Raw genomic sequence first — 16,379 nt, forward strand, 5'->3', positions numbered from 1 at the left:
TTGCATTTTCAGTCCTGTAGCTGTCCCGCTATCCTGTACATTCCTCTAGTTTTGTTAAATACCCTGGAGTGGGAAAGTGTAGATAAATCGAGCGTTGTTACAGATAGTATTCAGCAGAACGCATCCCCTCTTGAAGCCCTAGCTTTGCTAGGAACAAGAGGAGGCCATTCAGCCCCTCAGGCCTGCTCCGCCATTCAATTAGATCATGGCTGATCTGCATCTCTACTCCATTTTCCCACCTTTGTCCCATATAGCCACTTTTTTCTCTACACCTGGTCCATCCTTACTGTGGAAGACCACAGAAGTGTGCCCTTGCTCTTCCCCCCTCCCACCGTGGTGAAATTTGAACTGGATTGGACCCTTTCAAGATGCATGTGGGATCATTTAAAAAACATAAATGTCTTCACTTGCTGATTTAGAAATCAGGTACAGGGTGTCACTAAAGAGGATTCTGTTGTAATATGTGTACTACTCGCATGGGACATTATCCCACTGCGTGTTGCAAGACACTGTGCAATCGAATGCTTTCTCCTTGTAGTTTTCCATTTGTGGCGTTGCCCCATCGCTGTTATTGCTCCTGTGCACCTTGTCCAGCTGAACACGACCGTCAGGAGAAGCAAATCACTGCAGGGCGAGAAAGGCCGAATCACTGATTGATCAGATGGCTAGTAGGATATACACTCGTTATTAAGAGCTTTATGTCGAGGTTTCTAAACATCCTTTGGACCACGATCTTTCCCTGTTGATCCAGTTGACATCTTTCCAGTTATCGTTTTACTGCCCCTGTCCTTCTGATCGATTTCCGAATTAAAGCTGTAATTCCACTTTACAATTTCCTAAATCCGACCAGCCCAATGTTTCTGCCTTTACCTTTAAGACAGCCAGCAGTATCACAAACTAATGACCAATGAGCCAAATATCTGCATTCCCGCTGTGTTAAACAGCGGGGGGGGGTTCCCCGTTTAATGCTGCCACTTCCCAATCTGGTTACTGGGGGTAATGATCAACAGTTTCTCAACTTTTAAAAGTGAGAACATTGCATCTAAAACACGAATAATGACCAAGTCTGGGTGAACTGGGAAACAAGTAACTATGATTGAGGTTAATGTGCCATCCGTTTAAACATATTTCTTAAATCTACCAGAAGTTCAACACAGACCTGCCAACCTTTACTGCGGGAGCCAAGGTGTCTTGCTCTGTCGAAGGGGTTGAGCGACCCAATATTTTCTTATACTTTGGGGGTTCTGCCTGTTGCTTTGTGTTATCTCTGGAAAATAAGAATATTTGCAGTTCACAAACCACTTTTATTTTGGCCTGAAAGTCTTTTCTCCCCCCTACCCCCCAAAAACACTTTCTTTTGGGATCCTATTTGTTTTACAGGTTGGCCAATCTTTTATCCTTAAATTTAAAAAAATGCAGCCATTTCAGATTTTCTTTTCTCTGTGATGTTATTTCCAATGTACATTTCTTTGACCCCATTCCTCTCACAGAGCTCACCACTTGAACCCTGCTTCTTGTCGTTAGTGTTCCTTTAAATATCTGTCAAGTTGTTCGCATCAACCAAACCTGTTTGACACTCCTGATTGGCTCGACGGGTCATTAATATTCATACTCAGCTCCCGATTGGCCGAGCGCGCTGTCAGTCAAGGGGCCTTTTCCCCGCCGCTCTGCTTGGTTGAGCAGCCAGTGTTGTATCAATATAAAAACCAGCAGAATGAAGGTGAGGATGATTGTATTGCTTTGTTTACAGGATGGTTGCAATGTCTTTCGTCCTAAAGCTAGCCAACCGATTCCCTGTGTACTGCAGGTACGTTGCAGAGATGGTGGTGAAATCTGTCCTGTCCAAAAAACAGAAGAAACAGGGCTTGAGAACTGTGGCCGAGATGCCGGGTCCTAGCGCTGTACGGTTTGTGTACGATCTGTTCTTTAATAAAGGGCTGACCAGGTTACATGAGCTGCAGGTAAGGACAACGTGTGAGACATTGTAAAATCTGGAATCTGATGGTAGATCCAGGATTTGACTGTAGTACTGTGAATATTGCAATTTGGATAGAGAGATACAAAGGATGAAACTTTCTGTACATGACTCCAGTCCCTCTTTTTAAAACTTGAATAGAGGCAGAAATTTGAGTCAATCAATAGCAGCAATCTTCGTTTCTTTGAAAATTTATGGTGCATTTTAAAACTTGATGTTTTTCTTCATTAATGTCTACTTATTTTAATAATGGTAAAACCTTTGAAGGAAAATGTATTTGAATATCTATCATTATAGTTTACTGTTATTGACTTTTTTTAAAGTGTTCCTAAGTGACTGACTTTAAGTGCCTTTCTGTGTATAATTCCACTGTCTTCCTACATAACATCACAGTCTTGACTGAGATGCCAGGTCATAGTGCTACATAATGCAAGGGAATAATAGTCTATTCCCTAATGGTAGTCATCTAAGCCTACATGACAGTCGCTGTACTCAGAGAATGATACAGCACAGAAGGAGGCCATTCAGCCCATCGAGCCTGTGCCGGCGATTTGAAAGAGCTCTCCAATTAGTCCCACTGCCCTGCGCTTTCCTCATTGCCCTGCAAATGTTTCCCCCTTTCAAGTATTTCTCCAATTCTCCTTTGAAAGTTACTATTGAATGTGCTCCCACCGCCCTTTCAGGCAGCGCATTCCAGATCACAACAACTCGCTGCGTTAAAAATATTTCCTCATCTCCCCCTCTGGTTCTTTTGCCGATTATCTTCAATCTGTGTCCTCTGGTTACCGACCCTCCTGCCACTGGAAACAGTTTCTCCCTCTCTACTCTATCAAAACCCCTCATCATTTTGAAATTATGCAAGTAATTCATTGTGTGCAGTGTCAGCCATGTCTCAGTTGGTAGCACTCTTGCCTCTGAGTCGGAAGATTGTGGGTTCAAGTCCCACTCCAGGGACTGAGCACATAAAACTAGGCTGACTCTTCAGTGCAGTACTGAGGGAGTGCTGCACTGTCGGAGGGGCAGTACTGAGGGAGCGCTGCACTGTCAGAGGGGCAGTACTGAGGGAGTGCTGCACTGTCGGAGGGGCAATACTGAGGGAGCGCTGCACTGTCGGAGGGGCAGTACTGAGGGAGCACCGCACTGTCGGAGAGGCAGTACTGAGGGAGCGCCGCACTGTCGGAGGGGCAGTACTGAGGGAGCGCCGCACTGTCGGAGGGGCAGTGCTGAGGAAGTGCTGCACTGTCGGAGGGGCAGTACTGAGGGAGCACCGCACTGTCGGAGGGGCAGTACTGAGGGAGCGCCGCACTGTCGGAGGGGCAGTACTGAGGGAGCGCTGCACTGTCGGAGGGGCAGTACTGAGGGAGCACCGCACTGTCGGAGGGGCAGTACTGAGGGAGTGCTGCACTGTCGGAGGGGCGGTACTGAGGGAGTGCTGCACTGTCGGAGGGGCGGTACTGAGGGAGTGCTGCACTGTCGGAGGGGCGGTACTGAGGGAGTGCTGCACTGTTGGAGGGGCAGTACTGAGGGAGCGCCGCACTGTCGGAGGGGCGGTACTGAGGGAGCGCCACACTGTCGGAGGGGCAGTACTGAGGGAGCGCCGCACTGTCGGAGGGGCAGTACTGAGGGAGCGCCGCACTATCCCTCAATCAATATCACTAAAACAGATGATCTGGTCATTATCACATTGCTGTTTGTGGGAGCTTGCTGTGTGCAAATTGGCTGCTGCGTTTCTCACATTACAACAGTGATTACACTTCAAAAAGTACTTCATTGGCTGTAGTGTTCTCGGACGTCCTGAGGTGGTGAAAGACGCTGGAGAAATGCAAATTTTTCTTTCTTTTCTGTAGGACTCTGAGCTGAGCTTCCGACCCCATACCCTCTCCATCACCAAGACCGCCTACTTCCACCTCCGTATCATCGCCCGTCTCCGCCCCTGCCTCCTTCCACCTCCATATCATCGCCCGTCTCCGCCCCTGCCTCCTTCCACCTCCATATCATCGCCCGTCTCCGCCCCTGCCTCCTTCCACCTCCATATCATCGCCCGTCTCCGCCCCTGCCTCCTTCCACCTCCATATCATCGCCCGTCTCCGCCCCTGCCTCCTTCCACCTCCATATCATCGCCCGTCTCCGCCCCTGCCTCCTTCCACCTCCGTATCATCACCCGTCTACGCCCCTGCCTCCTTCCACCTCCATATCATCGCCCGTCTCCGCCCCGCCTCCTTCCACCTCCATATCATCGCCCGTCTCCGCCCCTGCCTCCTTCCACCTCCGTATCATCACCCGTCTCCGCCCCTGCCTCCTTCCACCTCCGTATCATCGCCCGTCTCCGCCCCTGCCTCCTTCCACCTCCGTATCATCGCCCGTCTCCGCCCCTGCCTCCTTCCACCTCCGTATCATCGCCCGTCTCCGCCCCTGCCTCCTTCCACCTCCGTATCATCGCCCGTCTCCGCCCCTGCCTCCTTCCACCTCCGTATCATCGCCCGTCTCCGCCCCTGCCTCCTTCCACCTCCGTATCATCGCCCGTCTCCGCCCCTGCCTCCTTCCACCTCCGTATCATCGCCCGTCTCCGCCCCTGCCTCCTTCCACCTCCTTATCATCGCCCGTCTCCGCCCCTGCCTCCTTCCACCTCCGTATCATCGCCCGTCTCCGCCCCTGCCTCCTTCCACCTCCGTATCATCGCCCGTCTCCGCCCCTGCCTCCTTCCATCTCCGTATCATCGCCCGTCTCCGCCCCTGCCTCCTTCCACCTCCGTATCATCGCCCGTCTCCGCCCCTGCCTCCTTCCACCTCTGTATCATCGCCCGTCTCCGCCCCTGCCTCCTTCCACCTCCGTATCATCGCCCGTCTCCGCCCCTGCCTCCTTCCACCTCCGTATCATCGCCCGTCTCTGCCCCTGCCTCCTTCCACCTCCGTATCATCGCCCGTCTCCGCCCCTGCCTCCTTCCACCTCCGTATCATCGCCCGTCTCCGCCCCTGCCTCCTTCCACCTCCGTATCATCGCCCGTCTCCGCCCCTGCCTCAGCTCATCTGCTGCTGAAACCCTCATCAATGCAAGTCTTGCCTCCATACTCGACTATTCCAACGCTCTCCTGGCCGGCTTTCATCTTCCACCCACCATAAATTTGAGTTCATCCAAAGCTCGGCTGCCCCCGTGTCCTAACTCGCACCGAGTCTCACTCACCCATCACCCCCCGTGGTTTCTGACCTACACTGGCTCCCGGTCCAGCAACGCCTCAAATTTAAAATTCTCATCCTTGTGTTCAAATCCCTTCATGGCCTCACCCACTCCCTATCTCTGTAACCTCCTCCAGCCCCCACAACCCTCCGAGATCTCTGCACTCCTCCAATTCTGGCCTCTTGTGTATCCCCCCACTCCCTTCACCTCACCATTGGCGGTCGTGCCTTCAGCTGCCTGGGGCCTAAGCTGTGGAATTCTCTCCCTAAACCTCTCCGCCTCTCTCTCCTCTTTTTAAGATGCTCCTTAAAACCTACTTCTTTGACCAGGCTTTTGGTCCTAATGTCTCCTTATGTGGCTCGGTGTCAAATTTTGTCTGATAACATCCTGTGAAGCACCTTGGGACGTTTTACTACGTTAAAGGTGCTGTATAAATGCAAGTTCTTGTTGTTATAACCCTGAAGTTCCAGTCTGACTCTGGGAATCACTAAAACCCACCACACTGCTTGGGCTTGACGCTGGAGTAGAATGAGGCTAAGTTTGAAGAATGCCTGGTCTGTTTAACACGGTGGATAAATGGCCACTGCCACCTCTGCTGAGGGAACAGAGCTCTGCAGGCGTGGAAGCTGCAATATAAATCCAGTGTTGCCTGGCTGGGCTTCACGTTCTATAACTGTCATCCTCCGAGCCATTGTGCAGTGTAACTGAGGTCTTGCAATCTTTATAATTGCTTGTCTTTACAGGATGGATAATTGGCATTCCCTGCAATCGATGAGAACATAGGGGGTCTATCTTCGAGCCGGTGTTGTTCCTGTACGAATGTTTAATCCGCCTGTGTTAAATTCCTCTTCAAATGCCTGCATTAATAAAGTGCACAGAAGAATCTAGTATGGCCACGGTTAGCATTTGTATGGGAACAGTGCCAGTTGGAAAATGTACCCTACAAGGTGCAGAATGAGGACAGGCCCTTCAGCCCATCAATCCTCTAATTATTCTGTCACGGACTCCTGGCCAAACTACCCGTCAATCTCCTATCAAATCAAAATCAAATCAAATCAACTTTTATTGTCATTGTTAGTGCACAAGTGCAGTACAACGAAATGTAGGCTTGCGGCTCCCGAGAGTGTACATTTGGATTAAGACATTTTAAGCATTTTAAGCTATTTTAAGCAACACGAAGTTCCTTCCCCTATCTTCCTAGTAAAAAAAATCGACAAGCACTGTTAATATCCCTTTACCCCACCTTCTCAACAGATGTCCACCCAGTTCCTTTTTTAAAGATAGCAAAATACTGCGGATGCTGGAAATCCGAAATAACAACAGAAAACGCTGGAAAAACTCAGCAGGCCAGGCAGCATCCGTGGAGAGAGAAACAGAGTTAACGTTTCAGGTCTGGCACCCTTCATCAGAACCTTCAGGTTCTGAAGAAGGGTCTCGACCTGAAACATTGACTCTGTTTCTCTCTCCACGGATGTTGCCTGGCCTGCTGAGTTTTTCCAGCGTTTTCTGTTGTTATTTTTTAAAGACGTCAGTTGACTCCAAGTCAGCTGCTTACTCTGGGACTGTGTCCTAAACGACCACTGCCCTGTGGGGCTGGGAGCTGCTTCGAATTGAATGAACCACGCTGTGCCGTTGAAGTCAGTTTGTTTTGCGCCCCTTCCTTCTTCAAGATTCTCCGACTCCCGGTGAACTGGGAACTACAGGGTTAAAAGATTGTACTGCCACTGTCCTCACCTGTCTTCTGTTCTTGTTTACTAGCTAGAGGGAAAGGCAAAGTACGGCCCTGTGTGGAAGGCACGTTTCGGGCCTATCCTGACCGTACACATTGCAGATCCTACATTAATTGAACAAGTCTTGCGACAGGAAGGGAAGCATCCAATCCGTTCTGACTTATCATCTTGGAAAGATTACAGGCAATACAGAGGACACGCTTATGGGCTCCTCACTGCGTGAGTAGAATCAAATCAACTCGGAGCTTACAGCTGACTTAAAAGAAACTTGTGTGTGTGTGTTTTTATGTGAAATGGCCACCGAGTGCTACTGATAGCCGGAGAACGTAGGTCTTGACCTGCTTGGGTGAGGTGTTAAACTGAAGCCCTGACTGCCTGTCCCATTGGTTCAGATCCCCCGGCCGGCACGATTTGGAGATTCTCCTGGTATCCTAGTCAACATTCCTTGTTGAATGGACACCACCACTAATCCCTCTCGTTGCTGTTTGTGGGATCTTGCCGTGCGCAAAGCGGCTGCCTGCCGCATTGGCCTACATGACGGTCACTACAGTTCAAAGTAATTCCTTGTATGTGAAGCCTTTTGAGGTATTTCTGAGGGGCTTAACAAGCTGCTATATAAATACAAGCCTTTCTTTCAGTGACCTCGTATATCAGCTGCACTGGTTGGTTGTTTTTTTGCTGGGCAGCACTCACAAATGCCCTGGAGAGACCTGGGAGAAGGAGTGGAGAGGGAGGGGGGAAGAGTGGAGTGGAGAGAGAAGGGGGGTGGAGTGGAGAGGGGTGGGGGAGAGTGGAGAGGAGGGCGAGGGGGGTGAGGGGGGGAGTGGAGAGGGGTGGGGGAGAGTGGAGTGGGGGGAGGGTGTGGGTGGAGGGCATGGGGAGTGTGGGGGAGTGGGGAGAGTGGAAGGGGAGGTGGGGCTTTAACACTAAATAACACCACAATATACAAAGTCGCATAACCATATCAGATATCAATTAAAACTTCAAGTAAACTACTTTTAACCAGAAACCCGAAACTTCTTCAACAAAACAAGTAAATAGCAGTTCTACACCAGTCCTATTGGCACTCTAATAACTCCTCATTTTCACTTGATGTTATCCGCCTTCATGAACTGCTGCAGTCCGTGTGGTGAAGGTACTCCCACAGTGCTGTTGGGTCTTATTATGTTTATTATGTTTCGCAGCGGTTAGTTACAACTGAGTGGCTGGCTAGGCCATTTCAGAGGGCAGTTAAGAATTAACCACATTGCTGTGGGTCTGGAGTCACATATAGGCCAGACCGGGTAAGGGCAGCAGATTTCCTTCCCTAAGTTGCCCCACAACCTCCCCCCGCGCCCCCACCCTCTCCACTCCCACCCTCTCCACTCCCCCCACCCTCTCCACTCCCCCCCTCTCCACTCCCCCCCTCTCCCCCCCCACCCTCTCCCCCCCCCACCCTCTCCACTCCCCCCCCACCCTCTCCACCCCCCCTCTCCACTCCCCCCCCACCCTCTCCACTCCCCCCCCCACCCTCTCCACTCCCCCCCCACCCTCTCCACACCCCCCCACCCTCTCCACTCCCCCCCACCCTCTCCACACCCCCCCCACCTCTCCACACCCCCCCACCCTCTCCACTCCCCCCCCACCCTCTCCACTCCCCCCCCCACCCTCTCCACTCCCCCCCCCACCCTCTTCCACTCCCCCCCACCCTCTCCACTCCCCCCCCACCCTCTCCACTCCCCCCCCACCCTCTCCACTCCCCCCCACCCTCTCACACTCCCCCCCCCACCCTCTCCACTCCCCCCCCACCCTCTCCACTCCCCCCCACCCCTCTCCACTCCCCCCCCACCCTCTCCACTCCCCCCCTCCACCCTCTCCACTCCCCCCCCCACCCTCTCCACTCCCCCCACACCCTCTCCACTCCCCCCCCCCACCCTCTCCACTCCCCCCCCCACCCTCTCCACTCCCCCCCCCACCCTCTCCACTCCCCCCCCACCCTCTCCACTCCCCCCCCCCCACCCTCTCCACTCCCCCCCCCCCACCCTCTCCACTCCCCCCCCCCCACCCTCTCCACTCCCCCCCCACCCTCTCCACTCCCCCCCCACCCTCTCCACTCCCCCCCACCCTCTCCACTCCCCCCCCCACCCTCTCCACTCCCCCCCCACCCTCTCCACTCCCCCCCCCACCCTCTCCACTCCCCCCCCCCCCACCTCCCCCTCCGTGGCCATCACTTGGTTAGTGCTGAACTTTGCCGGGCTATTAAAGTAAACTAAAACCACAGGAAATGCTGGAAATGCAACTGCAGGTCAGTCAGTGTCTGAAAGAGAAATGGCAAGTTATCTTTACTTTCTTATACACTTCCACAGACACTCCCTCGCATCCTGTGAGTGCCGATGAGACGAGACCTTCTAATAGTGGGCAGCAGGGTGAACAATGAACCTTCGGGAAATACTGCAGATCGCCACCATAGAGCCCCTGGGGGTAGAAATGCAACTTTGGCAACAGCGCAAAACAGGCAGTATCACTTTGGCTGCCTGTTATACGCCCCGCTTCAGGTTCAGTTCTATTGAATTCTACGTGAAGGCTTTGGAGAGGGTGCAGAAGAGATTTACAAGAATGATTCCAGGGATGAGGGACTTCGGTTATGTGGATAGACTGGAGAAGCTGGGGTTGTTCTCCTTAGAGCAGAGAAGGTTGAGAGGAGATTTGATAGAGGTGTTCAAAATCATGAGAGGTCTAGACAGATTAAATAAAGAGAAACTGTTTCCAGTGGCTGAAGTGTTGAGAACCAGAGGACACAGATTTAAGGTGATTGGTAAAAGAGCCAGAGGCGACATGAGGAAAACTTTTTTACGCAGCGAGTGGTCAGGATCTGGAATGCACTGCCCGATAGGGTGGTGGAGGCAGCCTTCAAAAGGGAATTGGATAAATACTTTAAAGGAAAAAACATTTCAGGGATCTGGGGAAAGAGCAGGGGAGTGGGACTAACTGGATTGCTCTTCGAAAGAGCCGGCGCAGACTCGATGGGCCAAATGGCCTCCTCCTGTGCTGTACTATTCTGTGATTCTATGATAAGTCAACGGGAGTATAACGGGCTGACTTGATATCGCCCATTTCGCGCTACCACCCAATTCTACCCCCTGATCTCTATGCCAGATAACTAACACTGGCTGTACACCTTGGGCTGCACAGGTTTATCAAGTAAAACTAAATAGAAGGAAGAGCAAGCACAGCAGATTTGACTAGAGTACAATTTTTTTTTTTAATTCTTGATTTTTTATTTGTCCTTTAAAACCGATTCAAAATAATAAACGCCTCCAAACCTCTGTGTGTCTCTCACGCCTGGGAGCTTGTGTGTGACATCAGACGTCCATGAGGTGCTCCACCAACCCCAGCTCCTCAACCGCTTGGCGAAGCTGAAATTCCCCACTCTTTGCTTTGACCTCTGGGCAGATATCGCTCACAAGCAATCAAAGCTGATCGACTGTAAAACATTGTGACCTCTTTGATGCATTGAAGCAAGGGCACACCAGCCCCCACACTTGCCTACCTGGGAAAGGAACACTTATATATTTTTTTATTCATTGGATTTGGGTGTCGCCCATCCCTAATTGCCTGTGGTGAGCCGCTTCCTTGCACCACCGCAGTCCACGAGGTGAACATTTTCCTCCATGCAGTTTGATACACCATTTCAGAGGGCAATTAAGAGTCAACCACACTGCTGTGGGTCTGGATTCAATTATAGGCCAGACTGGGTAAAGACATTCCCTAAAGGACTTTTTTTGAACTAGATGGGTTTATTTTGAGAATCCAGTAGTTTCATGGTTACTACCTTTTTAACTTTAAATTCCCAGCTGCTGTGGTGGGATTATGAACTCCTGTCTCCAGATCATTAGTCTAAGCTTCGGGATTACTAGTCCAGCAGCGTAACCACTATGCTACTGTTCTCGGTATTGACAAGCTTGTGAATAACACTGCCATAAGTGCGTGATAGTGATTGACATGAATCAATCATTCATGAAAGAAAGACTTATGAAATAATACTGAGCGGCCTGCGGGTGGCACTGTCCAGGGAGAGTATAAATACTCGGGCACGGGCCCAGCTTGCGCAGGACATTCTTAACAGGAACTAGTGAAGGACACAACTAGACCTCCATGTTGTAAAACAGTTGATTTAAAGCTTTATTTAACGCTTAGACCAAGTGCCTAGTAGTTTTCTTACGTCAGGATCGCTACTCCTGCTTCTGATTCCTGACCATTGCTGTACAGGCTCATTTAACGTTGGACTGTCTCAGATCTGTAATTCACTCAAAATTTCCATAGATCTGTTGCCAGCCGCATGACCCAGAGGCAGCTGTTGATTTTCCTTTTTAGTCATCATGACTGGCTCGTACGTTTCTTTCAGTCCTTTGCCAAGCGTTTTGGTTTTGACTGTAAAACTTAGGGGATTTGTCCCAAGTCCCTCATTCAGCAGCTGTAGGCAACAAAAGGAACGACTAAGCAAGCCTGCTGTGTCTGTCCCTCCATCAGTCGCTTAAAGGGCTGAGTAAAAAAGGCTTCCGAAGCAAGCCTCACACTTAAAGGATAGCTCCAAGGTGCAAGCTCAGCCCCCAAAAGGAAACGAGCAACCGATTTACTTCAGAAAAAAATTATCTGCCGGACAGTTTAAGAAAAAAAGCCACCACTGGTGGGGGAGAACAAAACCAGGGGCCATAAGTACAAGATGGCCACTAATAAATCCAATGGGTAATTCAGGAGAAACTTCTTCACCCAGAGAGTGGTGAGAATGTGGAACTCGCTACCACAGGGAGTGGTTGAGGCGAATAGTATAGATGCATTTAAGGGGGAAGCTGGATAAACACATGAGGGAGAAAGGAATAGAAGGAGATGGTGATGGGGTGAGATGAAGAGGGGGTGGGAGGAGGTTGGTGTGGAGCATAAACCCCGGCACGGATACGTTGGGCCGAATGGCCTGTTTCTGTGCAGTAAATTCTATGTAATAGCTTTTCTCTAAAACCATTTGAAATAAACCATTCAAAAAAAATCTCAGTTTCACATCGGGATCTTGAATTGAAATTGACCAAATGCTTCACCGATCTTATCGCCTGAAGGGTGAAGATTGAAGACATCTTTTCCACAGAGAGGATGTTATTAGAACGTGGAATGCTTTACCAGGAGGGGCTGCTGGGTATATTGTCCAATCTCACGCTCCCAACAGGGAGTTGTGCTCAAAAGGGGAAGAGATAGCAGGGGAGTTCTCACCGGTGTCCTGGCCAATATTTATCCCTGAACCAACAGCACTATAACAGATTATCTGGTCATTACCACTTTGCTGTTTGTGAGATCTTGCTGCGCGCAAATTGGCTGCCGCGTTTCCTGCATTACAACAGTGACTACATTTCAAAAAGTACTTCATTGGCTGTAAAGCGCTTTGGGACGTCCTGAGGTCGTGAAAGGCGCTATAGAAATGCAAGTTCTTTCTTTCTCTCTTTCCCCTCATAACATCACTTTAAAGAGAATTAGAGAGGTATTTGAAGAGGAAGAATACAGTGAAAGAGCAGGAAAATGGAATTAGAGTAGATGGGCCCACTTGACGAGCTAGCACCAGCGCAGGAGCAGAGTCGAATGGCCTCTTTCTTGTTGACCCGACTGTATTGGAACTGTCAGTGGCCCCTTACCCTGCAAAAGATAATGATGGTTAATGTATATAAAGGCACCTTGTGGCCCTGTGACCTTGTGACCAGCGAGCTGTTGGCCATTGCTGTTACTTCAGCTGTGCTAAGCGTATTCCGTTCTTGCAGGGAGGGGGAGGAGTGGCAGAAGCTCCGCAGCACCCTCAGCAGACACATGCTGAAGCCAAAGGAAGTGGCGGCGTACAGCGGTGTCCTCAACGAGGTAGTCACCGACCTGATCCACAGGCTCCGGCACCAACGGACCAAGAATGACCATGGCCTGGTGAAGGACCTGGCAGGAGAGTTCTACAAGTTTGGATTAGAAGGTGAGGGCTGCAAATGGGAAGAGGGGCAAAGGAAGGAAGGACATCTCCCGGCAGATCCTTATTTCCTTGAGTTGATTTCCTATCCAACCTGACTCTAATCTTGCTCATCCTATTAAACAGGTGTCCTAGTCAATGGCCCACTTCTTATAAATTGTAAAAAGACTTGAGCTTAGAAATTAAAATCGATGAGTGCTGTCCAATTACACCTCCCTTGTCTGAACTCATTTATCCCACAACCAGCATCACGAAAACAGATTATCTGGTCATTATCACATTTGCTGTTTGTGGGAGCTTGCTGTGCGCAGATTGGCTGCCACGTTTCCTACATTACAACAGTGACTACACTTCAAAAAGTACTTTATTACTCTGCGGCAGTAATGTCCTCCTCAGAGCAGTGAAGGAAGGCAGGTGGCCCTACTGCTCGAGGAGGACCTTTCTCGTTCCCATAGCAACCACTCCTCTTAATTCAAAGTTGCTTAATTCAAATGATTGGATCATTCCAACTTTTTAAAGCGCGAAACCCAACTTTTTGCGTTGTCAGTGGTGGACTGTGTGTGGCTTCAAGAATAAAGGCGCCGACACAATCAACTTTGTGGGTCTTTGGAAAAGTATAGGATGTTGAGATACCGCGGCAAACGTGGGAGTCGAGACCAGAGCTAGTAAAACACAACTGCTTTTATTCTACCTCATGACAAAGAGGAACTGGAAAAGCCCGCGCAGCCACTTAAATACTTCCCAGACAGGAAGTGCTCCCGGCAGCCTGTCCCTGCGGGAAACCAAGTTGCTGGAGGAAAGGGCCCCCGGCTGGGGGCGTCTGCTTAAACTGTCCGTGCCGCCGTGAGCGGATTATGTCCAGTGGTGGCATGTCGCCACAGAGCTCCCCCCAGAATCCGCTTAGGAGGAGTGGACGAGTCGTGACGGTGGTCTGATGGTTCTGCCGCAGCGGCTCTGAGTGGTCGCCGGTCTAGTTGGTGGGGCCGGGCGGTTCGCCGCCGGCTGTGCTGGCTTGCTGGCGGGACGGCCTCTAGTTGGAGGCCGTGCCACGGGGACCTGTTCCCCTGGTTCTGTGTGTGCTGGTTTGAGCCGGTCGATGGAGACTGTGTCGACCCTGTCGCCGAGTCGCAGCTTGAAGCCTTGTCCCCGGTTTGTAGCACCTCGTACGGTCCGTCGTACGGGGGTCGCAGGGGCCCGCGGTGCGCGTCGTGTCGCACGAAGACGAAGCGCGCCTGCTGTAAATTTGGCGGGACGTGAGGTGCGAGTTCGCCGTGTCGGTTGACCGGAAGTGGGGCGAACTGCTGAGCGGAAGAGAAAGAGTTGAGCCGCTGCTGTTCGGCCGACCAAGGCGTGGTAGCCTCCGGAAGGAATTCGCCTGGGACGCGCAGCGGTTGTCCGTAGACTAACTCCGCTGCCGAGGACTGGAGGTCTTCCTTGACCGCGGTGCGTAGGCCTAGTAGCACCCACAGTAGGCGGTCAGTCCAGGTACTGTCCTGCAGGCCGGCGCGGAGTGAGGCCTTGAGTGACCTGTGGAAGCGTTCACAAAGCCCGTTGGCCTGCGGGTGGTACGCCGTGGTTCGGTGGAGCGTCACCCCGAGGTTGCGTGCTGTGGCCGTCCAGAGTTCGGAGGTGAACTGGGCGCCTCTGTCGGAGGTTATATCGGCCGGTACGCCGAACCTCGCAACCCAGGTGTTAACGAACGCCCTGGCGATGTCGGCTGTGGTGGTGGAGGTCAGCGGCACTGCCTCAGGCCAGCGTGTGTAGCGGTCGACCATCGTGAGGAGATAAGTTTGGCCTTGCGATGGCGGCAGGGGACCGACGATGTCGACGTGTACGTGGTCGAAGCGGCGGCTGGGTACCTCGAAGTCTCCCAGGGGTGCTTTTGTGTGCAGCTGTACCTTAGCCCGTTGGCAGGAGGTGGCCCAAGTCCGAACATCTCTGCTGAGGCCGCGCCAGACGAAACGCTGGGAGAGGAGTTTGACGGATGCGCGGGAACCCGGGTGGGAGAGCCCGTGGAGCGCGTCGAAGATGCGGCGGCGCCAGGTTGCAGGGACGACCGGCCTGGGTTGGCCGAGTGAGACGTCACAAGTGACTGCCGTGGCTTCGGGCCCGTGCGCGACCTTGACTAGGCGTAGCCCTGGCAGGCTGGTAGCCGCCGAGAGGAGGTCTTGGTCCGTGAGCTGGGCCGCTGCTAGTTGCGCGTAGTCGACCGCGAGGTGATTCGCGCAGATGGCAGGACGGGAAAGGCAGTCGGCGACAACGTTGTCTCTACCGGAGACGTGCTGGATGTCCGTAGTAAACTCGGACACGGCTGCGAGCTGGCGTTGCTGCCTAGCGGACCAGGGTTCGGTGTGCTTGGCCATCGCGTATGTGAGCGGCTTGTGGTCCACGTACGCGGTGAAGGGGCGGCCTTCCAGGAGGAACCTGAAATGGCGGACCGACAGGTGGAGCGCGAGAAGCTCGCGGTCGAAAGTGGCGTATTTGACCTCCGGGGGGCGCAGTTGCCGGCTGTAGAAGGCAAGTGGCTGCCACGCGCCATTGACCCACTGCTCGAACACGGCGCCGACCGCGTGGTCGGAGGCGTCGGTGGTGAGCGCGACCCGGGCATCGGCCCTCGGGTGCGCGAGCAGGGTGGCGTCGGCGAGCGCGTTTTTGGTGGCGTCGAAGGCGGCTGACGTGTCAGTGGTCCAGGTTACGTCCATCTTGCCAGATTTACCTCGGAGGGAGTCGTATAGGGGCTTCATGAGGGCTGCCGCTCTGGGGATGAACCTGTTGTAGAAGTTCACCATCCCGAGGAACTCCTGGAGGCCCTTGATGGTTGTGGGGCGGGGGAATTGCTGGACGGCCTGCACCTTGTTGGGCAGGGGGACGGCCCCAGCAGGGGTGATGTGGTGAACGAGAAAATCGATCTCGGTTAGGCCGAATTGGCACTTCGCCGGGCTGAGGATGAGCCCGTGTTGGGCTAGGCGCCCGAACAAGATGCGAAGGTGTTCGAGGTGTTCCTGTTTGGAGGAGCTGGCCACGAGAATGTCGTCTAGATAGACGAATAGGAAGTTTAGGTCCCGGAGGACTGAGTCCATCAGGTGCTGGAAAGCCTGGGCTGCATTCTTGAGGCCGAAGGGCATCCTCAGGAACTCGAACAGGCCGAATGGGGTGATGACGGCCGTTTTGGGGATGTCCGCGGGGTGTACGGGAACTTGGTGGTAACCGCGCACCAGGTCGACTTTGGAAAAGACGGTTCGTCCGGCCAGTCGGGCAGAGAAGTCCTGGATGTGTGGCACCGGGTATCGGTCGGGGGTGGTGGCGTTGTTAAGGCGGCGGTAGTCCCCGCAAGGGCGCCAGCCTCCGCCGGGCTTGGGGGCGATGTGGAGGGGCGAGGCCCAAGGGCTGCTGGAGCGGCGGATGATGCCGAGTTGTTCCATGGTGGTGAACTCGGCCCACGCGATTTCCAGCTTGGCTGGGTTGAGTCTGCGGGCGTGGGCAGAAACTGGGGGGCCGGTGGTGGGGATATAGTGCTCCACACCGTGTT

The 16,379-nt window shown here is 52.7% G+C and overlaps 1 protein-coding gene across 1 annotated transcript in view; it reads left to right on the top strand.

Moving 5' to 3' along the window:
- Window positions 1–1,733: 1,733 nt before the first annotated feature.
- The window catches only part of cyp27b1 (cytochrome P450, family 27, subfamily B, polypeptide 1), a 32,994-nt gene continuing 18,348 nt past the window's right edge, over window positions 1,734–16,379 (top strand). The window contains exons 1-3 of the mRNA XM_085972947.1: window positions 1,734–1,961; window positions 6,908–7,098; window positions 12,660–12,856. Of these exons, the coding sequence (XP_085829073.1) occupies window positions 1,752–1,961; window positions 6,908–7,098; window positions 12,660–12,856 (598 nt within the window). The 5' untranslated portion in view covers window positions 1,734–1,751. The remainder of the gene's footprint in view (window positions 1,962–6,907; window positions 7,099–12,659; window positions 12,857–16,379) is intronic.

Source organism: Somniosus microcephalus, chromosome 33, assembly GCF_052327205.1.
Source record: "Somniosus microcephalus isolate GS21.2 chromosome 33, FLI_Smic_1.0, whole genome shotgun sequence".
Lineage (NCBI taxonomy): Eukaryota > Metazoa > Chordata > Chondrichthyes > Squaliformes > Somniosidae > Somniosus > Somniosus microcephalus.